Source organism: Heptranchias perlo, chromosome 3 (genome assembly GCF_035084215.1).
Source record: "Heptranchias perlo isolate sHepPer1 chromosome 3, sHepPer1.hap1, whole genome shotgun sequence".
Taxonomy (NCBI): domain Eukaryota; kingdom Metazoa; phylum Chordata; class Chondrichthyes; order Hexanchiformes; family Hexanchidae; genus Heptranchias; species Heptranchias perlo.
The window spans coordinates 39,077,187-39,104,669 of NC_090327.1; the positions used below are offsets into that span (position 1 = coordinate 39,077,187).

Consider the following 27,483-nt stretch of genomic DNA (forward strand, 5'->3'; position numbering starts at 1 on the left):
GATGGCAGGCTATCTAAGCACAGGATGATGGCTGAGCTGGAGCTTGTTAATGCTGCAAATATTTACTTCCAGCAGGGGTCACTGATCAGGGGAAGGAACCCCCACCCTTCTATTGTTTGCTTCCCTACCGCTACTTAAGGGTATTGAACGCTTCTACCTTCTTCTTGGCCAAGTCCACTTATCTCAGCACAGAGCAGGTGTTGAACCTGGGATTTGACTTGTGTGTTTGGTCAAGCGACTCCGCCATCGCTGGAGCAAGTAGTAGATTTTGAACGAGGTTTAATCTAACACTCCTTTGAACAAAAGTTGCCATTGATCAAATGCGCTTGCACAACCTCAGCCCAGCTTATCTTGCAGTCTCTCATGGTGCATCCCAGTCAGGAGAAGTGATGGACATCTCTCTTTTCCCTCCCACCCCCCATCTTTCTAAGCTCCCCTTTCTCTCCTTACAAGTACTGCACATTCTTCTTGGATTTACAAAATGATTGCTGTGCTGACGAGTTTCTGTTAGTTTGGCAATTAAGCCAGCCATAGGGAGTTGTGGCAGCTTTAAATTAAAATAAATCTGCCCTCCCCGCAGGGAAGCAGCTGGCTTTTGCTTGGCACCGGGCAAGATCATGAATTTGCTGAGTGGGGATTGGCAGATGCTGTTGTGCTTTAGTTCATTAGCTTTATTGTTCTGGAATTTGTCTAATGGTTTCAATAACCTCTTACTGAGTATCTTCATGTTAATGGAGTAGAACGGCCAAGTACAGCAAATTACCCATTCCTTTAACTTGGCTCTTAATTACATAAATGGGTTACTGATGTGTGCAGGGGTATTGAGTCTGAATCCTGTCCAATTAACATGAATAGAGCTAGGACTTTGGGGTGTTTTATTTTACTGAACTTGATTAAACTTATGTTCATCCATGTAACTGCTTTTGTGCCGTAGTCAGCAGCTGGTCTACTGCTATTATTTTTCTTTATACAATAAAAAGGACTTGTGTTTGTACAGCACCTTAGTCTGTATCAAACTTGGATTACTCTACTATTGACCATGCTGCTCGGCCTGGCCTGTTGCACTGCCAACTATACTGCTGGACCTGGTTAAAAGCTTGCGTGTTTGGTGTGACCGTCACTGCTGCAATGTCTCTGCTTCCCTGATCATCTTTTTCCTCATGGTCTTCACCACTGTGCCCAAAGCTCGCTGCTACCTCCTCAATCTCCGCTGCGGTTCGCTTTCGAAAATTGGTATGTTTCGAATTTCCTGGGTCTGGAGGATTGATGGCGACTCCTTGTGTGGAAATAGTTTGCTTCTTTATTGATCTGAATCCACCAATAAGAGAGCTGTCACTTCCAGACCTAGAAACTTCAATAAATTGAACTGACCAGAGAGTGCTACCATTGATTAAGATGAACTTATGGGTGTCAGCGTGGCTCAGTTGATAGTGCACTCACTTCTGAGTCAGAAGGTTGTTGGTTGAAGTCCCTCTCCAGAGACTTTAGCACATAATCTAGGCTGACACTCCAGTTTGGTACTGTGCAGCACTGCAGCGTCGGTGGTGCCGGTGCTCGGATGAGACATTAAACTGAGGCCCTGTCTGCCCTCTCGGGCGAATGTAAAAGATCTCACGGCACTATTTGAAGAACAGTAGGGGAGTTCTTCCGGTGTCCTGGCCAACATTCTGACTTGCATGACCATGTCACCTAGACAATATGATGAAGTCCTGGAGTTGTCTTTAATCTAGCAGTCTTCTGTCACTGAGGTGACAATGCTACTGTCTGAGCCAAGCTTGTGTATTTTATCCAGCTGCATATCTGTGCAGATTATTTTCTGGGAGCTTAAGATCTCCACAGACAGTGCAGTGTATAAATTGCTCTTGTGTTGTGGGGACAGTGTTGAACGAGTTTTATCTTGTATTCAACCCAGCTTACTTTTCAGAAATTAATTCACCAAAACACATTAAAAATCCCACGTATAAATGATTGAAATTTATTAATTGTTACTGTTTTCACAAGATGTATTTGTATTAAGGTGAGATGTGAAGCTGAAATAATAATATGCAAATATTCTTAACCATTTTTGGTGCCTTCAGTCCCATGCTGACAAAAAGTGGAACGTAACAGACATATTCTTTCGCTATGTCTCTAACTGGGGGAGGAGGTTGCTGCAGCATCAGTACAGTTTTCTGTTTTTCTTCATTAATTCTCAATGTGGGTTTTGCTAGCAAGGACAGCATTTATTACCCATCTCGAGGGTGATGGACTGCCGCTTTGAACCACTTGTAGCGTTTTGATGCCACTGAGTTGGTTTGCTACGTCACTTCAGAGGGAAGTTGTAATTCAACCAAGTTGATGTGGAACTGGAGTCACATATAGGCCAGATGGGTAAGGAGCATTTCCTTCCCTAAAGGACATTAGTGGACTGGTTGGATTATTATGACAATCCAACACCTTCATGGTCACTTTTTCTGATACCAGGTTTTTATTTCAGATTTTTAAAAATGTATTCAAATTCTCAAACAGCCATGATCTGAATGCACATTCTCCAGATTTTATTAGTGAAGGCCTCTGGATTACTAGTCCAACTAATATAACCACTACACTATCATACCAGAACATAGCAAAGTTTCAGTAAAAATAAAATGCAGAGGTGCCAAGGGTGTATGCCAACAGCTGGAAGGAGATGGCACAGAAGATCTGACTTGAAACCAGTTATTTTTTGTTCTTTTAGCTGCTGACTGATCTAATGTAGTTCAAGCATTTTCTGTTTGTTTTCCACCACTCTGCCTGCTCGGTGAGATTGCACTTTCCTTGAGGGTGCATTAGACTGGAACCGGGTATGGGAGTTGGGGAGAAATGCAGCAATTCAACATTTGAAACTTAACCCGTCTTCTCACCTGACTGATGCTGATGGACCTCCTATGTATTTCTGACTGTTTCTATTGCTATGTGTGATCAGTATGTTGAACACGTCTCACAAGCCGCATATCTTAACTATTTCAACCAGGCTGCCCGGACACCAGATAGGAAGGACAGAAAGTCGACAGCTGGGGCCAAAAAGAGGAAACGTTCCCGTTCCCCTTCACCAATACCCACACCATCAGAGTCCAGGAAAAAGAGCGGAAAGAAAGGGTAAGCAAAGTTCTTCTTGTACACTAGATGATCACAGACTCAAACTGGTTGTGTTGGACCATTAAACAGGCAGTGAGAATTTGGCATGTTTTTCTACTGTGATTGCTGGGTTGTCCCTGTTAAGAGTTGCTTTTTTGCTACATTACCTGCTCGAGGAAAAAAAAAATCACTTTTAAAAAAAATTAGTGTGGTAAGTCTGAATGCTGTCGTTGTGTTGAGAAGGTGTGCAGCTGGTACTTGCTGCAATTTTTTTTTTGAGTCTTTTATCCATTGATCATTGCTTTTGCTTTTGTAGCAAATATTAGGGGTGATTGCACTCTTAGGAGCACAGATCAGAGAATCGGGGTTGCGGTGCTGGAGCCATGACTCTGACTTGCGGTCTCTTCGAGGTTGGTCTGTCCATTAGGATCATGGAATTATCCCGAATATCTATAGAAGCATTAAATCAAGAAGGTGGATTAAACTCCTGTGGAAGGTGATGCAGTGGTTCCAACCTTGTTAAAATTGGATCCTTGCTTTAAAGTCTCTTGTTTGTAAATGATGATGGTGTTTAAATTTCAGTGGTGTAAAAACTAGTGCAAGAGCTCAAATTACGCACAGGAGCTGAGGGTGGGAATTGATGGATGCACTGTAAATGGGAATAGTGAAAGAATTTGAGCCCCCGATATAATCTGGTTACGCTGAAGCAGCAATTTCTGAAGCTTGAAGTTGGTGCTTTATACTTCACCTCAGCAAACATTCCTGTGGACAATTTTCTACTGCATGACAAATTTCCTAGTAGTGAGTTACCATTTCTCTTGTCAAGTCAAGATTGCCAGTTTAAAAAAAGTTATTAATCCACTTAATCCAGAGACAATACAAAAGTAGGAGGTTTGGCAAACAGGAGGACTGTAAAAGACTTCAGGAAGGCAAGTTTGTAGAATGGGTTGATAGGTGGCAGATGTAATTTAATATGGATAAGTACGAGGTAATACATTTTGGAAGAGTAAAAATGGGAGTATGGACGTAATGGAAAGACACTTCAGAGTGTGGCTGAAGAGACCCGCAGGAGTTTCAATACATAATTTCTGGAAGTGTAAATGCAGGTAGATAAAGCCATAAAAAGGCCAATAGAATTTTGGGTTTTATAAATAGAGGCATAGCATGCCATGAAGTCGTCATGATGAATTTATACAAAACATTGGTTAGGCTGTAGTTGGAGCACTTGTGCAGTTTTGTGCACCCAATTATAGAAAGGACAGTCAAGTCACGGAGAGGACGCGACGTGGATGCACCAGGATGCTAGGTATGAGAAGCGTGACTTTAGATACGAGGACTAGTTCCATTGGATCTAAGATTGAATCGTTTTTTAAAAAAAATTATTCAATAGCTTTTGATAGGATGTATAGGGAAAGATTATTCCACTGGGTGGTAAGTCAACAACTTGCATTTATATATCGCCTTCATCAGTTTAAAAATTGAAGAGACCGTGGAGAGAAGTAAGGGGAAATTTCATTACCCTGAGGTTTGTTGGATAATGGAATGCTTTGCTGGAGGTAGTGCTTGAAGTAGTGACTATTGCATATTTTAAGGGAAAATTGGATGAATATTTGAAGCAGAGGAAGATTGACATCAATGGGGAGAGTGCCAGGCCGTGTGGTCAGTTTTAGATTGCTGTCGCCCAGGGCTGGCATAGACATGGTGGTCCGAATGACCGCCTTCTCTGCTGTAAACCTCTAGTTTGTGAGACTGTCCTTGTTTGCTGAGGTTTTATAGCAGAATGGCAGTGACTGTCGACGTTACCAGTGACACTGACGTGCAAATTGCACCGTGGGACGCTTTACTGTGTTAAAGGCGTTATGAAATTTCAGGGCTGAATGATCGTCTTTAATTTAAACCAGGTAGGTGATGTCTTTCTGTCAGTGCTCTGAATTTCTGTCGTGGGGTTTAATGCTTTGGAATTTGAGGTTGCAATAATGTATTTATTATACAGGCATTATTTTCGGTCATTTTATAAAATTTGTGAGTGACAGCGGGGGTTTGTTTTGAGCCTTTAGTACTGGAGAAGTGTTGAGTCCAGATGGAGCAAATTTAATGCCTTAATTATTTTCAGTGGAGTATATGAATTACTCTGTGGGGTGAGAAAGTAAAGAACGTAGGTACCTCCCATCTGGATAGACATGTTTAATGTGTTAGTGTTGGATGTACGAATGCAGAGCTATGTTGTTGTGAGCTGTAGCTCCCATGAGTTTCTGTTGCCTGCAGGCAGACCACGCCGTACCTGAAGAGGAGAGGCCAGAGAGATGAAGAGGAGCAGGAGGACCTGACCAAAGACATGGAGGATCCCACTCCTGTACCCAACGTGGAAGAAGTTATTTTACCTAAAAATGGTAGGAAGCTGGTGTGTTCCCTCCCTTGCTCTTTTTTTAATGATGGAGGAGTGGGACTAGCTGGATTGCTCTTGCATAGAGCCGGCCTGGACTCTGGGCCGAATGGCCTCATTCCGTGCTGTAACCTTTGTATGATTCTTAGCATGTAGCAGATTTGTCGTATTACAGCGCTGTTGAACTTGTTGAAAGGCTTTCAATGGTGTTGATCCCAACACCTACACACTGACTGTTTTCCATTCTCTCATTACTGAGTGTTGGCTCTTGGGCTGGTTACCTTCTGCCACACTACCATTGAACACTTAATTTATCATCAGTGGCTTCAACCCCATTCCAACCCTCTCCCTTCCAAGTAAGATAGGTTAGAGCTTATGGGAAAAATTGCCAATTTTATGTTTATTTTTATGAATTTGCCAGCACTTCTCAGATGGGAATCCCATGAAAATGGGTATCAGTGCAGAAAGTTTGTAAACATTCTGGCTCAGTTCCACTTATTTCTCTGCATCTTGTCTGCAGCAGAGGGAGCAAAATACAGGCTTATGTGAAATTGTTTTTCGTGAATGATGCAGTTGACTTTATGAAAACGGCACTTATCTGCAGCCTAATGTGCAAGAAAAACCAGCAGTGTTCTTATTTTCAAAGTTTTTAAGACTTTGTCTTAGAATATTTTTGCATAATTTTAGAACAGTTTCGCACGTCATAATGAGGCATGCATTCAGTAATGTGCACTTGTAATTGAGGCGATGCCACAGCGCTGGTTGTATATTGATGATTGCAATTCTGCTGCTTCCCTGTGACTATAGAAAGAGAAAAATGAACTGCAATGTAAGGGCAAAATCCCAGTCATTGTAGGTTGTAGGGCCTTGTTCTGCATTCATTGCTGGTACTTAAACAGTATAATGCAATGCATTTTGTTCTGCTCATGAAGGTTTGGAACTGGACAGGTTTTTTTTTATAAACAACTGAGGTTTAGGGTTATTAATAATGGACCACTGTGGATAGGTGGGCTAGATGGTTGGACGGTCTTCTCACTATCACCTTTTAATATGCAAGATGTGTGACATTTATGTTGGGGTCATTTCCATTGCAGGTACCCAGATCAGGTATAGTACAGACAGGCACCGAACAAAGCTCTCTCTAAACTGTCCACATCAAGCAGTCCAAGGTGCAGGAGGCAAAAATCTTGCGTCAAATCCACTGCACCACCCAGTTCTAGCTTCAGTTATCATGGTCTGTGGGGAGGTGTACATGGTGCAATATTATAGGTTGTGTGCCTGGAATTTTTCCAAGAACTTGGTGAGGAAGAGAGGGAATGCTGGGATTAATGCTTGTTTTTTGGGATCAGCGTGAGTTGGCAATAAAAGTTTAAACCCCAGAGACAGTATCCTGGCCAGGTTGTACCTGCAATACTATATAGAGTACAGTGTCTTGGTCATGACCTGAAGCACTCCTTTACGTTACTGAGGAGAGCTACAGAATGACTTCATAAGCTGTGGCTCTTCAACTTAGAGATGTCTCAGTGGGGTCCTTACGGAGGTATATGAGATACTTAACAGGAAAGAGAAAGTAAATCTAAAACAAGACTTCATTATAACAGGGCAACAACAACAGCTTGGGTTAATATCACACCTTTAATGTAGAAAAACATCTCAAGGTGTTTCACAGAGACGTAATCAAAAAATGAACTCCGAACCAAAGAATTAAATCGGAGGGGTGACCTAAAGCTTGGTAAAAGGAGATTGAATGGAGGGCCTGAAAGGAGGACAGGGTGGTGGAGGGATTTTGACGGGGGGTGGGGGGGGTAGAATTCCACAGCGAGGAGCAGAGTGGATAAAGGCACAGCCACCAATTACAAGGTGAGAACGTGCCCAATTTACATGATCATTCCTCATAATCACAATCTCTCTGTTCCTTCAATCATTCCGGTCTGAGAAGGCTAAGAGGAGAATGCAGGGGATTTTAAAATTATGAATGGCTTGATAAAGTGAAGAGGTAAAGACTCTTCTCTCTTTTTAGGGAGCCAGTGATGAGGGTCATGAATTCAAAATTGTGGCTAAGATAGAGGAGAAAGGGTTTTAGAAATTTCTTTGAACAGAGGGTTATTGGCGCAGATAATGCTATGTTACAGGGAGTGGTTGAGGCACAATCCATTGCATTTTTGAAGGGAAAATTGGGTAAATGTTTGAAGCAGAGGAAGGTACAGGGTTATGAGGAGAGAACAGCGTAGTGGGACTAGATTTGGCTCAGGCACAACGGGCCAAATTACCAACGCCTGTGCTTGATGAGTTCTTGATCAAATTGTTTCGGAGCAAAGCTAAGTGGAGTGCAGTATTGCAAATCTGAGTATAATATGCGTGTTCCCCAAAAGATTCTGAAAGTGGGCATTACATGTTGCATATGAAAACAAAAAAGAAGTTCGCAAGGTCCTTCTCCCCCTCCCCCTCCACCTCCCCCTGTAGGACACAGATTGGTAGCAGTGTAGATGAAAACATAAAATTACAAAGCGATATTGATAGATTAGGTGAATGTGCAAAACTGTGGCAAATGGAATTCAATGTAGACAAATGTGAGGTCATCCACTTTGGATCAAAAAAGGATAGAACAGGGTACTTTCTAAATGGTTAAAAAGTTAAAAACAGTGGATGTCCAAAGGGCCTCAGGGGTTCAGGTACATCGATCATTGAAGGGTCATGAACAGGTGCAGAAAATAATCAAGAAGGCAAATGGAATGTTGGCCTTTATATCTGGAGGACTAGAGTACAAGGGGGCAGAAGTTATGCTGCAGCTATACAAAACCCTGGTTAGACCGCACCTGGAGTACTGTGAGCAGTTCTGGGCACAGCACCTTCGGAAGGACATACTGGCTTTGGAGGGAGTGCAGCGTAGGTTTACCCGTACTTCAAGGGTTAAGTTACGAGGAGAGATTACACAAATTGGGGTTGTATTCTCTGGAGTTTCGAAGGTTAAGGGGTGATCTGATCGAAGTTTATAAGATATTAAGGGGAACAGATAGGGTGGATAGAGAGAAACTATTTCTGCTGGTTGGGGATTTTAGGAGTAGGGGGCACAATTTAAAAATTAGAGCCAGACCTTTCAGGAGCGAGATTAGAAAACATTTCTACACACAGGGTTGTAGAAGTTTGGAACTCTCTTCCGCAAACGGCAATTGATACTAGCTCAATTGCTAAACTTAAATGTGAGATAGATAGCTTTTTGGCAACCAAAGGTATTAAGGGATATGGGCCAAAGGCAGGTATGTGGAGTTAGATCACAGATCAGCCATGATCTTATCAAATGGCGGAGCAGGCACGAGGGGCTGAATGGCCGACTCCTGTTCCTATGTTCCTATGGTATATGCCCGAAATTGGTTGTGTATTATTCAAAACTTGCTGTGTGTGGTACTTTATGGTTTTGAGTGCATTTGTACGATTTGTGGATTCATTCGACAACTACTTATAACTCAGAACCTCAGGTTTCAAATCTGTTTTGCTTTGATATGTTTTGAATGGCCTGTTTATAACTCTTTTCTTTGCCAGTGAACCCCAAGAAGGACAGTGAGCACACACCTGTAAAGGGAGGCACAATTGCAGATCTAGGTAATTATATTTTTAATTTGTACCTCCATATTCTGCTGCATGAACTTTTTTTGGGTGGCAGGAGGAGTGGGTAGTTTACACGTGGAATCAGCAAAGCATTACCCTTTAAATGCTGGCAAAAGTATTTCATAGAATCATTTACAGCGCAGAGGAGGCCATCCGGACTCTTGTACGAATGCTAGCTCCTGAACTGGAGCTATTATCTGTGATTCTCTCCCCATGTTCTTAAATTCATCCTTTTCACATGCCTATCCAGTTCTCTCTTAAATTGTTACAGTCTCTGCTTTAATAGCAATTTGAAGCATTTCCTGTGGAAACAATCTTTTATCATTTTGATTAATTCTATCAGATTCACTCCATAACCTTCTTTGTTCCGGTGGGGGGGGATCCTTGGTTTGCAGTGTTTCTTGATAACTATCATCCTTGATTCCTGGTATCATTAATTTTGTTTTACCCATCCCATGGTTCTAATGTTACTCATATAATGGTGTCCAGAGGTGCAAGTAATACTCCCAACTATGATCCAGCTAACCTCTCGCACAAAGTCAGCATCGTTTCTTTTTATATTAATTTCCCCATCTATTAAGCTCATCCCATTTTCTACCTGCACTTGCACATTTAAAGATCTTCGCATCTGTACCCCCAAATCCGAAGTGAAAATGGAGAAGTAGGTCTGTCAGCATCTAGAAAGAGACGAGACTGGTTGCTGATGAGGTGTCTCCATGTGTCGCATCAACTTTGGGCCTCGTTTGATGGATGCTGATGGACCTGATGTGTATGGCTAGCATTGACTCCCCCCCCCGCCCCCCCCCCTCTCCGACCTCTCCTCCAGACCTGGTTAGGAACCTCCAATGTATTTTTTGACTTCACTGCTACCTCCTTGCAATGTAGCATTAGGTCCTATTCCCATTTCAGTAGCTAACCCCATGTGGACGGTGAGCTGAGCTGACTGGCAGAACTGAATCAAACCTGCAACCTTCTAGTTGGGAGCCAGGTGCTCTGGTACCTGTCGTGCTGGACTCTTTTTCTTTTTTAAAAAAATATGAATTTTAATGCTGACAAGGTGCGAATTGGGTTTCCAACAAAAAATGAGCTTGAATCGTAGTTTTACAATGAGGGATGACACATTTGAAATGTAGTGTTTTGGATTAGAGGTCTTGTGGGGTGTATTTTTTTTCTTCACATTTCTTGAAGTGTTCAGGGACTTAGTTGATCTTGCCCCTCCCAGGAATCTGCTTTCAGTGAATCTGCCATTTATTCTTTATTAATGATTGCAGTGTAGCTGCAAGCCACCTAGTGTCAGCAATGGCAGAGCACTTCTGCACTACTGTGGAAATGATGTGCAGAAATGTGCTTGGTGTTGCTTTTAAAGCATCTGTCTCTTGTCCATTTTAAACCTTGAAGTAGCATGTTTTGACCACCCTGATGTCATACTTCAAACCAGGACTATAGTCACATAATGTTAGTACGGAGGGTAGTACGATGAGGGGAGTGTTTTTTTTTATTCTTCCTTCGCCTTGATTCAGAGTTGCAGGGAGAAGCCAGTCAATGGCAAAACAGCAAGAGAAACATGTTTGGAGACATTCTTCTGTCACTTCTGAGATGGAAGAAAAGCATCGTGTTTTGGTCATCCTGCTTTTCAGCATTTCTGGGAAATGGGCGGGGGGGGGGGTGTCGATTGAGGGATTTTGAGATGACATTTTGTCTTCCACACTGCAAACGCCCAACACCCTAACTTTCATTGTAATGTACAAGCCAAACATGGAATTATAGCTTACCAAATAGATTCTGTACAAATATTTTTGACTCTTTCATCCTCATACTATTGGTTTCCTTTCAAAGATTCCCTGCCCCATCAGCAGATGGATTGTTACTTGATTTCTGCAATTGGGGCACTCCTCTATCCTGCAGTCGCGAGGGACAGGCCATGTTGGCATTTTGATTTCAGTAAAGCATAATTGAGGCAGTATTAAAATAGTTGTACTATGTCCAGTTGAATTGTGGATAAAATTACTTTCTGCTCTTTCAAACATGGGTTGTGACTGGATGGAACATTTGAACTATAACTCATAAGAACATGAGTAGGCCATTCTGCCATTGTTATATCGTGGCTGATCGTACCTCAGCTCCATTTATACGCCTTTTTTCCGTATCCCTTGATGCCGTAACCTAACACACATCTGTCTATCTGTTTTGAAAATTGCAGTTCACTGAAGTGAAGTACTAGTCGTAGAAACAATTGGAGGGCATGAATTAAAAGCATCACACAACGTTGATATCTGTTGTCTTATATGTGATTTCGCTTGTAGCATATTGGTATGAATGTGTTCAAGTTTCATGACAGTTGTAATGGACCATAACAAGCCTTTGGCAGGCCACTATTTTTGGTGATTGATGTGAAGAATAATTTTGTCTGGCAGAGATGAGGGAGGCAAAAGTGGAGCCAAATGCTGTTGCAAAATGCGTTGAGCTGACATCATGAAGTTAGGCCGCTGACGTCTGACTCAGCGTAACTCCAGTCTGGAAAGTGATGATGTAAATTTCCCTAATGAATATGATCAGGGATATGGTCACCTACATTGAGCACCAAACACAGGACCGTGACCCATTGTATCGAATCATAGAAAGTTAAGGCACTGAAGGAGGTTGTTTGGCCCATCCTGCCCGTGACGGCCGAAAAAGAGCTGTCAAGTTTAATCTCACTTTCAAGCACTTGATCCGTAGCCCTATAGGTTACGGCACTTCAAGTGCACATCCAGGTGGTACTGAAATGAGTTGAGGGTTTCTGCTTCAACCACCCTTTCAGGCATTGAGTTCCAGACCCCCACCACCGTCCTAGGTGAAAACATTTCTCCTCAGCTCCCCTCTAATCCTTCTACCAATTACTTTAAATCTATGCCTCCTGGTCACTGACCCCTCTGCTATTGGAAATAGGTCCTCCCTACCCACTCTATCTCGTCTGATCATAATTTTGTATACCTCAATTAAATGTCCCCACAGCCTTGTTTGCCCTCCGCAAATGCATCACCTCATACTTCTCTGGATTGAATTCCATTTGCCACTTTTCTGCCCACCTGACCAGTCTATTGATATCTTCGTGCAGTCTACAGCTTTCCTCCTCACTATCAACCACACGGCCAATTTTTGTATCATCTCTAAACTTCTTGATCAAGCTCCCCACATTCAAGTCCACATCATTAATATGTACCGCAAAAAGCAAGGGACCCCACTGGCAACAGCCTTCCGGTTACAAAAACACCTGTCAACCATTACCCTTTGTTTCCTGCCACTGAGCCAATTTTGGATCCAACTTGCCATTTCCCTTTGATCCCACAGGCTTGTACTTTTTTGACCAGTCTGCCATGCGGGGACCTTTGTCAAAAGCCTCGCTAAAATCCACGTACACTACATCAAACGCGTTACACTCATCAACCCTCCTTGTTACCTCCTCAAAAAATTCAGTCAAGTTAGTCAGACACGACCTCCCCTTAACAAATCCATGCTGACTGTCCTTGATTAACCTGCTTTCTAAATGACTATTTAAGCTGTCCCTCAGGATCGATTCCAATAATTTGTCCACCACTGAGGTTAGACGGACTAGCCTATAATTACTCTGTCTACCTCTCTCTCCCTTTTTAAACAACGTTAGCAGTCCTCCAATCCTCCGGCACCACGCCTGTAGCCAGGGAGGATTGGAAAATGATGGTCCGAGCCTCAGCTATTTCCTCCCTTGCTTCTCAACAGCCTGGGATACATTTCATCTGGACCTGGCGATTTATCTACTTTCAAGGGTGCTAAACCCTCTAATACTTCCTCTCTCACTGTTTATCCCATCCAATATTTCATACTCCTCCTCCTTAACTACAATATCTGCATTGTCCTCCTTTTTTGTGAAGACAGATGCGAAGTCTTCATTAAGAACCATACCCACATCTTCCACCTTCACACATAGGTTACCTTTTTGGCCTCTAATAGGCCCTACTCTTTCTTTAGTTCTCCCCTTGCTGCTCTTATATTTATAAAACATTTTTGGAGTTTTCCTTAATTTTATTTGCCAGTACTTTTTCATGCCCCCTCTTCGCTTTCCCAATTTCCTTTTTAATTTCACCCCTGCACTTTCTATACCCCTCTCGGCTTTCTGCAGTATTGAGCTCTGTGTCTGATGTAAGTGTCCCTTTTTTTTTGCCTTATCTTACCCTGTATGGTCCTTGTCATCCAGGGAGCTCGAGATTTGGCAGTCCCACCCTCTTTCTTTGTGGGAACATGTTTACTGTGCATCTCCTTGAATCTCCCCCTTCAGTGCCTCCCACTGCTCTGACACTGATTTACCTTCAAGTAGCTGTTTCCAGTCCACTTCTGCTAAATCACTTAGCTAAGTAAAATTGGCCTTTCCCCAATTTAGAACTTTTACTCTTGTTCTATCTTTGTCCTTTTCCATAACTATGCTGAATCTAATTGAATTATGATCTCTACCACCAAAATGCTCTCCCACTGATATTCCTTCCACCTGCCCAGCTTCAGTCCCTAAAACGAAATCCAGAACAGCACCCCTGTCTTGTTGGGCTTACTACGTACTGACTAAAAAAAGTTCTCCTGAATGCAAGTTAAGAATTTTGCGCCCTCTAAACCTTTTGCTCTGAAAGGTCAAGGCTGCACTTTCTACTGATTCAGTGGCTATAAAACGTGACCCGTTTCAAATATATACTTCACTGTCACCCTGGTGATGGCATTGCAGACTGCCACTGTTAATTACAGTGCAGACAGTGACCTGATGAAATGAGATGCGACACGGATACAAGTTATTTTATGGCTGCCTGTCGCAAACGTTAAGAATGAAACCTGTCGGTGCAGTAATTCAGTTGTCGCTCAGTGTTGATGGAATTGAATTAGAGCCTCCATGACAAAGCAGGTGATTACAGTGTGGTTGCTGACGTCTATCTCACCTTTGTGACCGTTCGATCGCGCTTGTGCAAGCTGAGACATCTCCTGAATTAATCTCGTTACAGATGAGCAAGAGGATGAGCCATCGTCTACAGGAGGGAAGGTAATTAACATGAAAAGCTGCTTTTGCTTATCCAGTAGCTCTATCGAAATGGTAACTATGGCAACTAATCAGGTATTTCGGCTCCAGAGCTGTGTTTCTGTATCCTGTATTGGCAATGTTTGTGTGTTTATGGTGTTGAAGTTGCATGCTGTTGGTAGGAGGTGATTTATTTTTGATTATCAAGTCATGGATGATGAGGCAAGCCAATTGTTGCTCAGATATATTTGGAGACAATCACCACCTTCTCTGCCTCCAGAGCTTTGCACATTGTGGGTAGCAAATCATGTCATGTGTGCGGTGTGCAAACTGTAGGAATTCTTTGCACAGTGTCCCTTGCTCCACAGGCTGCAAATGCAGAGCATGTTCTTCACATCTGTCACTAGTATGATTTGGAACTGATCAGACAATGTTGATGGCTGTTTTCTTGTAGCCTGGTAATAAGGCCCTTTTGTGACATCTCCCACCCACCTATGTTTGGATTTATTTGTCCTTGGAATGATAGCCAGGTTGACATTTTGCCTGATAAGTTGACCAGTTGTTAGCTACCTTGACAAGTCACCACCCACAGCACTATGTCCCCTAAAAATAAATTTGTGTCCCATCAACACAGGTAAAATTCATTAACCTCACCATCCCACTTTCCATGGCTGTCTTCTTCCCCTTTTTTTAAACCCACAGCCTCAACCCTGGGTCACTGTTGCTTCCTCCCCAGCTCGCCAGACGACCCCACACCCTTATACTCCAGGGCCCTGTTCCATTCAGGCCTGACCTGAAGAATACACTCCAGAGTAAAAGTGTGCACGTGCTGATAACCTCCTTCCTGAGTTCCGGTGCTGGCTTTGGCTGCTGCCTGCCCCCACACATCTTGAGCTGCCCGTTCCACTCTCCAGCAATATCAGACTCCGAAAAAGGGCAACAAAATGAGCAAAGCCAATAGACTGAGAGGTACATAAAGAATCTCATGGGCAGATTAAAAAGAGAAAGTGGAGAGTAATGAACAGGTGCCTTACACACTGCCTGTGCTCAAAATGGAAATCCACAACCCACAAACAGCTACAAGGCCAATATGCAGTTAATCAGTTTTTTTTTTTGGTGATGTTGGTTGAGCGAGGAATGTTGGACAGGTCACCAGGAGAACTCCCTACTCATTTTAAATAGTGCCATGGGATCTTTAATATTCACTTGATGGGACCTCCTCTGACAGGCAACAACTCCGACTGCAAGGTACTCCATTCGTACTGCATTGGAGTGTCGGCCTAGATGTGCTTGTGTCCGGCTGTGGGACTTGAATCTGTAGCCTTCTGACCCAGAGGCGAGAGTGCTGTCAATGGATCTGCTTTGTTATGGTTAGCTAATACTTGGACAGTTCTGAAACTGGGAAGTAATCTTAACAAGTAGACAGTCTCTTTTTAAAAAGGGTGTTCTGTGTCGGATTATAGGAGTGGTACTCAAGGCATTGAACAAACTTGTCTTCATGGCTGTGTTTGCTTCCTTTTTGCAGAATTGTATTAATTGTGAACAGATACAATTTCTTTGGACCCAAACAGGATGATGCTGCTTGTCATTTCAAACTAGGTCGGTTTGCACCCCCAACAAGTGTTAGTAGTACTCTTGTCTCCTACCCTTTCTGCTGCGTTTTCCCCCCAACCAAGGAGGTGAACAAATGATGACCTGCCGGCTCCCTGAAAGTGCTGCTCTTGATCTCCCTACCAGGGGTTTGAGAGGAGCCTTTGGGGTGACCCCTTTTTCTCTTTGCTTCCTGCCTGTGGGAAAATCCTTGGATTGAGCTCCCCACCTCCAGTGGCTTGGCTGAGATGTGGCAGCACAAACACTCATTCATACCCAGCTCTGCAACACTACAGCACGTTGAACAGCTCATTGCAGTTGCTCCCTCTTCCAAAAATCTGTTCACTTCTGTAAAGTTCCTGATGCAAAGTAAATCAGTGTCTGAACTGTCATTATTTTTAGATTATTAGATTTTCCCTGTGCAAGAAGTGTTTAATGGAAATCTCTAAATCAATTTTAAATAGTTTGGTTAATACAGATCCCTTGATTGCAAGATCCATAGCTGTTCTGCCAGTCTGAGCAAGTGTTCTCAATATTAATATATCAGTTGTTCTGCTGCAACACACAAAATGCATGTCACTGATTTAAGGTGTTTGAACTAAGAGCAAAATGATTTGCCAATTATTCACTAGGAAGAGGAGGAAAGTGCCAATGCTAAAGGTGATCACATCCGTCCTGTGGACCAAGCGGAGGATAATGTCACAGAGCAGACCCATCATATCATCATCCCCAGCTACTCGGCGTGGTTTGACTATAACAGGTCAGAATAATGCATTCTCTTTTATCCTCTGCCTTGATGACTGGTTAGTTTCAGGGCGAACTTCTTAACTAACTGGTCATTTTTCATGTGTTAGCATAGACTGTTGAGTGTTGGCAGGTGATACATTGACTTATCTCTCTCGACATCCAGTTTTCCATCAGCATACCGATCAGGAGTAGGACCCTCCCTAGCCCAGGGATGCTGTGACCAGATGTGAAGCCCATTTGTTAACTTGGCTAAGGTGAAGTAACTCAGCACAGACAGGAAATGAAATCCTGGACCACCTTCCCAATCACAGTCACGTGCTGGCGTTACCAACTCAGCCATGAAGGTTGGTTTGTTGTCGGTAGTTGGGACAATCCACTGGAGCTCTGATGATCTCTGCTGTGAAGTGCTTCAGTAACGTGGATAGACTGGAGAAGCTGGGGTTGTTCTCTTTCGAGCAGAGAAGATTGAGAGGAGATTTGACAAGTGTTCAAAATCATGAAGTGTTTAGATAAAGTAAATAGAGAAACTTCACATTGGCAGAAGGGTCGAGAACCAGAGGACACACATTTAAGGTGATTGGCAAAAGAACCTAAGGCAACGTGAGGAAAGTCTTTTTTACGCAGCGAGTAGTTATGATCTGGAATGCACTGCCCGAAAGGGTGGAGGAAGCAAATTCAATTATGACTTTCAAAAAGGAATTGGATCAATACTTGAGGGAAAAAATTTGCAGGCTACGGGGGAATGGGACTAGGTGGATTGCTCTTGCAAAGAGCCGGCATGGGCTTGATGGGCCGAATGGCCTCCTTCTGTGCTGTAATGATGCTGGGTTTCAGTTGGTTCCCGTGACCTCCCAGCACAGTGAGCTTCCAAACTCTGCTGTTGTGGTGAAGCTGGAAGCATTCCTTTCCAGCAGGAAATCCCTCTCCCCACGTGTGTCAAGTTCAGCGTTTCCAAAGGCATTGGAGCAAGTTATCTGTCATTTCAAGGGGAAAAGAGTGACATGGAGGGACTTTGAGGTGAAGGAAATTTTAAAATAGCCTCAATTTTAGCATGTTAATTTTTAAAATACAGAACACAAACTAATCCCTACAAGGCATGATCAGTAATGAAATGTGGTTTTACCACAGGGTGCTGGGTGGGAGCAGTTACAAACCCTGACTGTGTGAGGGAGTTGGGGTAACATCAGTGGAGATACTGTGCTCCATTGTATTTCAGTGCTGGTTTTAGCAGAGTGGTGAGAGACCAACCTCCCACTGCTGCATTCTCCTGTTGACCCTTCCACTGCTGCCATTCTCGATCAGGCATCAGGCAGAACCAAATCCAGCTAATTTATTGACTGCTCTGAAGATGAATAAAACAAGTGGGTCTCTGCTGCTGCAGGAAGAAGGGAAGTCACCAAATTTGTATTAGCTGCAGCTGACTGCATGTTTGTTGTTGGACACAGTTTTATAAATGTTAAGTGCCTAGAGTCAGTTACACATAGTGCTGGGTGGGAGGAGATACTGAGCATGCCAATGTTAGGGAGCTGGATTAACATCAGTAGAAATAATAACACAGTGCTGGATGGGGAGGGAAGAGCTGTCTTACTGATATTACAGAACTACTTTAAATCAGTAGTCCTGCATTTGTTTTGGCTGCTGGTGATGTGGATTTATATTTCAGGCAGATTCCGCATCATCAGCTGTGAACTGCTTGCGCAACTCTATCAGTAAATTGCGATTTCCATTTGTGGCCGTTGGATCGTCCCTTGTGTCTGGAGAAGGTTTGTGCAGGTCAGCAAGTGGAAAATACCTTGTGACCCTGTGCTGGGCCGAACCACAACCCAAGTGGTGGCTGGAGATGATTGTTTATGTTGCTGGTACCTCTAAAGGCACATGGGAAGGACCACCTTAGGTGCTTGTTGGCTCTTCCAGAGGCAGTTACACTGTCTCACTCACCTAGCAGTGCTGCTGCCAGTCTGGTTTGAAAGTTAAGTGCAGCATTCTTGGACTATCTGAGGGAGCTGAATTAATATCCTCAGACAGTTGTTAACTTAAGACTGTTGGTTGGGAGGAGTTACTGAGCCTGGCAATGTCAGTGAGCTGTAATAGCCTCTCGGGGTGCATTCATTAGCACAGGTTACTGGTTGGGAGGAGTTGGATTTTGTTGTGCAGCAATAGTTCTTGACCTAGCAAGCTTCAGTGATTGTCATTGTGTGCGAAGGTCCCTCATGTCAGACTCTCCTGTGTCCTCCAGCCACTTGGCTTAGATTACATAATTGACACTCAGTGATCAAATAGATTTGAGAGAAACCCAAGAATATTAACTGCAATTCTTTATAATTGGATTTTTTTTTAAAGTGTCGGGTTTATTTGAGATGCAGTTTCTTGGGCAGTTTACTGAGTGTGATTGGGAGAACTTGCATTTTTTGTTTTGATCATCAAATGGTGCTGTCGGCAAATGGAATGTTCCTAATTTGGACACAGTGTCTATTGAGCATCATTTGCGTCTGGTACAGCAAGTCTTGGATACAGGGAAGGCCCCTTTCTATTCTGGTCCAACGATTTGCCTCACCCCCAAACGTTTTTTGCACCCGTGACGGTTTAACATAACACAAGAAACAGGAGTAGGAGTCGGCCAAGCTGCCCCTCGAGTCTGCTCCGCCATTCAATAAGATCATGGCTGATCTTCGACCTCAACTCCATTTTCCCACCCTATCCCCATATCCCTTGATTCCCTTGGTGTCCAAAAATCGATTGATCTCAGTCTTGGAATTCTCAAACTCAGAGGGCTGTGTTGAGTATATTCAAGATTCACAACCCTCTGAGTGAAGAAATTTTTCCTCATCTCTGTCCTAAATGGCCCACCCCTTGAGACTGTGACCCCTAGTTCTAGACTCTTCAGCCAGGGGAAGCAGCCTCTCAGCATCTACCCTGTCAAGCCCTATAAGAATTTTATATCTTTCAATGAGATCACCCCTCATTCTTCTAAACTCATGGGCCCATTCGACTCAATCTTTCCTCGGGACAACCCTCTCATCCCAGGAATCAGTCCAGTGAATCTTTGTTGCACCCTCTCTAAGGCAAATATATCCTTCCTGAGGTAAGGAGACCAGAAGTGTACACAGTACACCAGGTGTGGTCTCATCAGAGCCTGATATAATTGTAGCAAGACCTCCTTGCTCTTGTACGCCAACCCGCTTGCAATAAAGGCGAATGTAGCATTTCCCTTTCTTTTATGTACCCCTCTTTTTTTGCACTACTCCTCCCCAGGGAGCACTTTTCTTTAAATTATGGGTTCCTCTGCTTCCCTCTCTTCCTCCTTCCCACACATTTCAGGTTGTAATCTGATTGCTGGGCAGTGCATGGGTTGAACACTTATTTTTCCTGAATGCTTTTATCCATGGCCCGCTTCTTCATAGTCAGGTTGGGAGTGGGAATTTACTGCGTGGGGTCATGGTGTTGAGGTGCACACCTGCATCTTTTGGCTCCAACGTGGTGTGTTAATGAGCACGCTGGCTTAGAGTTTCATGATTTTCTGTTTCCAAAATTTACAGCATGACCAGACATTTCCAAAACCTCACTTTTATGTTTTGATGGGATGAAGGATAGTATTGGGTGTGGGGCATGTGGAGGATTGTAAATGTGTTTTAGTTTCATCAAAAAATTGAAATAGAAAGGGTGAAATATGGCTGTTTTCCAAAAATAATTTTAAAAATAATCTCTCCTTCCAGTTTTCCTCCCAAAGTACATCAGAGGCTTCATGAGTTACATAATAGTACTTTTTGCCAGTGTTTGATCTTGCTTTCGAGGGCCTGATGTTGTCCATTGTGGGGATGGGGAGTGGAGTTCTTCATTTACCATCTCCCTGAGTTGAGTAGAAATACACGTGCGAAGAGGAGTTAATGAATTGAATTTACCTGTCTTGTAGTATCCATGAGATTGAACGTCGTGCCTTGCCAGAATTCTTCAATGGGAAAAATAAGTCCAAGAGCCCAGAAATGTAAGTAAACCATATAAAGCTAAGTTAATATCCATACAAAAATAAGCCTGAAAAAGTTTTCTAAGTTTTGAAAGTCATTTTTAGTTTGAAAATGATAACCGAAGTGCCTTTATTTCATGTCGGTCAGCTTGCTGTTCACTCGGGAGGAAGTTCTCTGTCATAAGTTTCATCTAACTAATGGATTCATTGTTCCTCAGATGAAGCTGATTATTGGGCAATGGGTTACATGAGCCTGTGTTGAGACCCTTGATAATATTGATACGTGGCATTAGTTTGTTGAATGGCTATTTTTAGTTTCCATTTAATTGAATTCAGATCCATTGTACATTTGAGCTTTTGCTTTTGAGGCTCTGTTGCCATTTTGTAAGGGTTCCTGTCCTTTAAATCCCCTTTTTCTTGGAGGTACTCTGGGCTGCATTCTTGCAGTTGAGCTGGGGCTGGAATCTTGCTTCCAGGCTTTCACCAGTGTTGTTCTTCACTAGCTGTTGTCTGTTGCTGGTGTCCTTAGCCCCAACTCCACCCTCCAGCAAAGGAATGCCTGTACTCTGCTTGATGGCTCCCTTTGGCTCAAAAAGAAATGGGGATAGAAGCTCTATGACTGCAATGGTGGTCCGTCATCACTGTCGTTTTTGTGTGTGCGTGTTTTTTTGAGGGTTTTGTATACTCCTGCAGGTTTCAATGAGTGGAACAATTTTGCAGAAGACCGTGATGCCAGTAACAGCACCAGATTAGTGTATTCCCATCAATCCACTGTGCTCCTTCAGCACTGTGGTATTCAAACTTTCCCTCCTTATTCCCAACACCAAACGAAGCTCCTCGTGCTGAGCTTAGTTTTAAGACAGCCCAGCAGGATAGGAACAAGGAGAGAAGATTTAAAATCAGCAGGGGAAGCTTGGACTGGAGTGAGGAGGGCGAGTTGCCATTTAAATATGGCGCAATTCGAGTTGAGTGGCTGATGGGAACAAACAATTTAAGTAGGAAAGAACAGGGAAGATGTTGGATGGCATCCAGCTAAACGATGGTCGTTTGCTCGGTGGAACCAGGTCATCTGACCCTCATCTAATACATGGACCATGACTTTTTTGAGTGGAACGATCAGTGCAGAGTTTGGTTCATCTTGTTCATGGGGTGCTGTGTACTTCAGTATATATGGCAGACACTGTGCAATGAGATGTTATGAGTCACACTCAGGGTTATCGTGTGGATGTTATTTTTCTCACCAACCCACTTCATCTCCTGTTGTGTTGGAAAGTATCAACGGAAGATCCACTCCTTTTTGATGTAATGAAACAATTGACTGATTACTGTTAGGTAAATGGCATAAATGGTTTTATTTTCAGCTGTACAATCACAGAACGCACCAGGAGTTCTGTTTGAATTTTGTTTTGGGTTGAAATTAGCATCCGCTTAGTGCTGAATAAAGCATTTCCAGCATTACCCAAGTGAGAGAGAATCACATTTGGCATTTTTACCTGGACAGACATCTTGCTCGTTCAAAAAAAAATGATATGGACTTTTAGTCTCGGAAAAACGAGAATATGTTGCATCTTTGGTACTGGTATGCTAGTCAGGAAAGCTGAGAAAGAAACAATACTGGAGATGGGTTAAATGTTGCACAGTTTTTATTTTTTGTCCCATTTCAAGAATCTTCTTACAGATACCGACACAGGAAAATAACTAACTTGCTGCAGTAACTGTTTGTTTACTTCGGACATTTTTGGAATTCTGCATTGGTTCGCACACTGATGTGGTTTTGAATCATGCTTACAGCACAGTACATTGATTGCATAGTTGTGCATATGTGTACACCGTCATTTCTCCATGCTTCAGATTAAGGTAACTGAGGAAGGAGCGAGGTGAAGAATCGTCAGACAAGAGTTTGTTGGGGCGTTTTTTTTTTCTGGTTGATTGTTGATGTGGGTCACTTATGTACCTGGAAGCAGTTTGTGGTAGGATCCCATTGTCTATCTGGCATCAACCTGTGTCGTGGTTGATTTTCCATTCTGACTTCAATAAAACATTGACATGAATATTCATAATTTTCCCAATACGAATTTTTATTGGAAAGTTTAAAGATTCACCCAAGGAATACGTCTTGAGTAACAGGACTGTTGAGTTTCACCGGTTTTCACCCTATAAATGTATCTGTGGTGAGCTAAATTGGTCACTAAATAAATAGGAAGTTGAGTTTCCCAGTGATGAGCACTTTTTGATTTCTTGGTAAACTTGTGCTGACAGCATCACGGTTGCGAATCCTCTTTAATGTGATTGCCTCCATGCTTACAGTGAACAGTGAGCCCTGTGTAAAATTTCATGACTTGTAAATCAAGGACACCAGAGAGCCAATTTCAAGGCTCCAAACTAATTCTGATTCAAAGGACTGGTTTATAAGCCCCTGGGGGATGGGTGAAAAGCTACAGTATGTGATGGGCAGTGTTTGCTTTTTCCCCACTGTGGCACTAATTCATTAAACAACTTCTGCTTACAGCATCTACTTTGATTGTGGGACGTGCGATAATCTGGCTAAGAAACCAGTTGCAGTACCTTGAGTTTTAGCTGTGTGAGATTCCGTATTGCTATCTCACAGGACCTGTCACTTCCAGAAAAGTCTATCAATTTTTCCCCCCCTGTATTTACCAACAGATATTTGGCGTACCGAAACTTCATGATCGACACCTATCGGCTAAATCCTCAGGAATATCTAACCAGTACATCTTGCCGCAGAAATTTAACAGGCGATGTGTGCGCGGTAATGAGGTAAGGACAGTTAATTTTGGGGAGGGGGACCAGAGGTCACCTCATGTTGGAAGTTTTCACAATGAGCAGTTGAAGGAGATGTCTGCTTTATCTTTGAGCACTGCCCTTGCTCAGCCTCAAGAGGACATGTTGAACGATTGTGTATTGGTTTGGCTCAGCTGGCTTTAAGATTGTGGGTTGAAGCTCCACACCAGATTGATACTCCTGTGCAGTATACTGTGGGAGTAACCGTATTACCAGGAAGTAATGTCCTTTGGATGAGCCATTAAAGCCACTCTACCTGTTCAGGTAGATGTTAATTCCTTAATAGAAAGAAAAATGGGGCAATGGGGTCTTTTTTCGATCTGAACCGATCCAATCTAAATTGTGCCAGCAGAGAGTGATTTTAGGAACAGGAGTAGGCCATTCAGCCTCTCAAGCCTGTTCTGCCATTCAGTTAAATCATAGCTGATCTGTACCTCAAACTCCATGTACTTGCCTTTGTTCCATATCCATTGATCCCTTGTGGGTGGGGTGGTGGGAACATTTTCTGTTCGTCCTTTGTTCTCGCCACAATGCCGTGGAACATGAGCGAATAGCAACAAAAAAGCATGCATCTCCACATACAAATAGGGTACGTAGTTATTCCCCCGGACCTGGGGAGCTGTCGGCAAATCCTTGTTGAAACAGATTTACAGGTCATTCTGCCCCTCTCCTGTCCCACACCCCCTTCTGAGGTAATGTGACCACAATATCATATTTTTATATGGAGGTTTAACCTGTTTGGGGTGGGGTAGTGGTGAAGATAAGACAAAGGAATAGATAATCCAGCTGTAAAAACATTTGGGCAGCTTGACACCATCCCAGGGCAAAGTTGGCTGCTCAGTTGATGTTCCTGCCAATACAGTCAATAGCCATCCCCATCTCCACCAGCATAATGTGGCTGCACTATGTAATAGCTACAGCGTGCACTGCAGCAACTGACCAAACTTAGTGTAACAGCATCTCCCAGCCCTGTGACCTTATCCACTGAGAAGGATGAGCGGCAATGTCATGAGAACACTCGCAAGTTCCCCTCCACATCACACACCATCCTGACTTGAACAGCTGTTCTTTCACTGTTGCTGGTGCAAAATTCTGGAATTCCCTACCAAACACCATTGTGGGAGCACCATTGGCGCAAAGACTGCAGCATTTCAAAAAGGCGGCCACCACCACCACGGGGCAATGGGGGATGGACAATAATTGTGGCCTTGTCAGTATTGCCTGCATCCTGAGATCAAATCTGTGTTGTGTTGCATTGTTGACTACTTTGCTTTCCCTGATACCTGGTGGATGGAAGTGCTGCTTGGTGTGGCACTGAACCAGAGACCAGAAGTCACCAATTTGATGCCTGATTTGTGTGAATTTATCGGTTGGGGCAGAAGTTGAATACTGGGATGGATGTGCACTGCTGGACCACGGAAGGAAACACTCACCCAGGGTTCCTGCTCGTTGTCCAATATTCCCAGCTCGAAAGTGCACATCAGGTGAGAAGGGGATCGAGCTCAGTTGTGATGTGCTTCATACGCAAGCAGCCTGCTGACGGTCAGTCTGGGCTCAAATGAAGAATGGTCACTTGGTTCAAGTGTTGGAGGGCTCCTAGAGTTGATGTTCAGGAGAGAAGGAACGCAAATTGGAAGACAAAGGAGTAACATGGACCTTTTTTGTTTAATTTTGAGCGTATCAGGGTGAGGGATGTTAGTGCTCGAGCATCGAAACTTTGCATTTTGGGTGCCTAGCATCGGCGTCAAATGCTGCCAATGAGGGACAGAAATGAAGTTTTTTCTGCTCTGCTGCAACAATATGCTTCAGTCCCGACCTCAAGTGACACGCACAGCAGCGGTTATATTTTCCATTTCCCATGTGATGTATTCTGTGGACTTAGTGAAATGGCCAGTTTCGTCCTTCAGGCCTGTATCCACCACAGACTATTGAGACTGGTTGTCTGGCTACAAAATCTTTTGAATTTTCATTTTATTTAACACTTTTCATACCTTCTGGAGGTCCCAAAGTGCTTCACAACCAATGAATTACTCTTGAAATGTAGTCACTGTTGTTTAAGAAAATATGTCAGGCAATTTGTCTGCAGCAAAATCCCACAAAGCAAAGGAGATAAATGTTTTGGTGATGTTAGTTGAGCGATGAATGTTGACTACAGCATGGGGAGAACTCAGTATTCCCCTTTGAGTAGTGCCATCAGATCTTTTATGTCCACCTAAAAGACAGATGGGACCTTGGTTTAACATCTCATCTGAAAGATGGCACCTGTGACAGTGCAGCACACTCCCAGTACTGAGCTGTAATTTTGTCTTGATTTGGGTTTTGAACCCACAACCCTCTGACTCGCAGGTGACAGTGCGACCACTGAACCAAGCTGACACTCTTACTGTTCCCCATCTGATGAAGCATATTTTGTTCCCTTGGTAAGTGACGTCTCCATGATGTGTGGCGTTGTCAAATTGTAGATTGATGATTATATTGGAATTGAAAGATACAGCCTCTCTGTCACTGGTGTCTCTTTTTACTGGCTTCAGTGAAGTTTGTTTTTAAATTAACTGTTGGGCTGGGTTTTGGTTGGGTTGGGGTTGGAAAGGGCTTTTATTTTTTTGATTGTTTTAAATGAAGGTTTGTTTCTTGAGGGAGTTTGTCAACTTGCATGCTTCAGAACTGCTCTGCCTACACCAGTCATACCTGCAGTGTGAGAGAGGGTCTTGAAATAACATTATCGAAATAGCAGATCGAGTGCTGTGAAATTTTAATGTGTGTATTCATGTGCACATCGCTTCCTGCTTTCATTATAGAGTTCATGCATTCCTGGAGCAGTGGGGCCTTGTGAATTATCAAGTGGATGCCGATAGTCGACCTCTGCCCATGGGTCCTCCCCCGACCCCACACTTCAACGTTCTCGCAGATACTCCTTCGGGCTTGGTACCGGTTCATCTCAGGACTCCTCAAGTAAGATATGAGAAATCAACTGTTTGCACTGCCTCTCTTTTTCACCCCCCCAAAACTCCCATTAATGTAACCTCTGGGGTGTTATTTACCATGTGATTTGGTAACTAGTGAGCAGCAGAATTATTTCATGTTAGAATTCACATGTATTTTTCTCTTCCCTGAAAACTTTGTGGAAATAAGTTCTCATGATGTGCATTAATTTAAGTGGCGCCCCATTGGGCTATAAATGCAGAAAATGCTGGAACGGCACAGCAGGTTTTTGTCACACTGAGACCAGAGAAAAGATGGGTTGCATTTTGGGTGGACCAGCTGTGTCTTTCCAGAATTTTCTGTTTATTTTGGATTTTCACCACATGCAGTTTTCCTTAAATGTTCGGCTGTAATTTTGCAGGTGCACAGTTGACTTGTTTTTCCATACGCTGCCCCCCCCCGCCCCTCCCAGTTGAGTTCTTGCCTCCCTGATGTTTTCTCCTGTCCTTTCTTTATAATCTGATGCATGCCCTGTTTTCCGATGCACAAGTAAATCCTGTGGGATATTGATACATTTGAGATCAACAGCAAACCACTTTTAATTGGTAGAAGGATTAGAGGGGAGCTGAGAAGTTTTTTCACTGAGGGTGGTGAGGTTCTGGAACTCTCTGCATGAAAGGGTGGAAGAGGCAGAAACCCTCAACTCATTTAAAAAGTACTTCATTGAGCACTTGAAGTGCCTTAACTTACAGGGCTACGGACCAAGTGCTGGGAAGTGGGATTAAGCTGGATAGTTCTTTATCAGCCAGCATGGACACGATGGGCTGAATGGCCTCCTTCTGTGCCATAACTTTGTATGATTCGATGAATTGACTTGGAACAAAATAATAATTTAGATAACTCAGTCCACTCAAATCTTTCGAACTCCTGTGCAGATTCCTGCCTCTCAGCAGATGTTGAACTTCCCAGAAAAACCAAAGGACAAACCGGCTGACCTACAGAACTTCGGACTGCGTACTGACATGTATACCAAGAAGGGCACCTTAGCAAAAGTAAGTGTTGTATTTTTTATTTAAAATGAATAGCATAGGTCAGAGGGTTCTTAGGATAGGGAATGCCTCAACAGAAATAGTGGAGGAAGGAGAATCCATAATAGCTTTCAGAAGAGAAATGGAGAAACTTTGAAGAAAATTTAGAAGGGTTTATTGGGAAAGGGTGAGGGGAATAGGACTAAGTGGAAAGCTCTGAGAGTCAGCATAGACAAGATGGGGAGGAACAGGCTCCTTCTGTGCTGTAAAATTTTTTGTTTCCAGAGCTGCTAAGTTGGAGTTGTGCCCTTCAAGCACTTAAAGCAATTTAAAT

At 43.2% G+C, this 27,483-nt stretch overlaps 1 protein-coding gene across 3 annotated transcripts in view; it reads left to right on the plus strand.

Annotated features, from left to right (window-relative positions):
* Window positions 1–27,483, plus strand: part of smarcc1a (SWI/SNF related, matrix associated, actin dependent regulator of chromatin, subfamily c, member 1a) — a 196,300-nt gene that overhangs the window by 38,661 nt on the left and 130,156 nt on the right. For all 3 annotated transcript variants that reach the window (XM_067979058.1, XM_067979073.1, XM_067979066.1), the window contains exons 10-18: window positions 2,993–3,117; window positions 5,362–5,486; window positions 9,020–9,079; window positions 14,086–14,123; window positions 16,322–16,449; window positions 20,347–20,418; window positions 23,062–23,175; window positions 25,998–26,151; window positions 27,057–27,173. In XM_067979058.1, coding sequence (XP_067835159.1) covers window positions 2,993–3,117; window positions 5,362–5,486; window positions 9,020–9,079; window positions 14,086–14,123; window positions 16,322–16,449; window positions 20,347–20,418; window positions 23,062–23,175; window positions 25,998–26,151; window positions 27,057–27,173 — 933 coding nt within the window. The remainder of the gene's footprint in view (window positions 1–2,992; window positions 3,118–5,361; window positions 5,487–9,019; window positions 9,080–14,085; window positions 14,124–16,321; window positions 16,450–20,346; window positions 20,419–23,061; window positions 23,176–25,997; window positions 26,152–27,056; window positions 27,174–27,483) is intronic.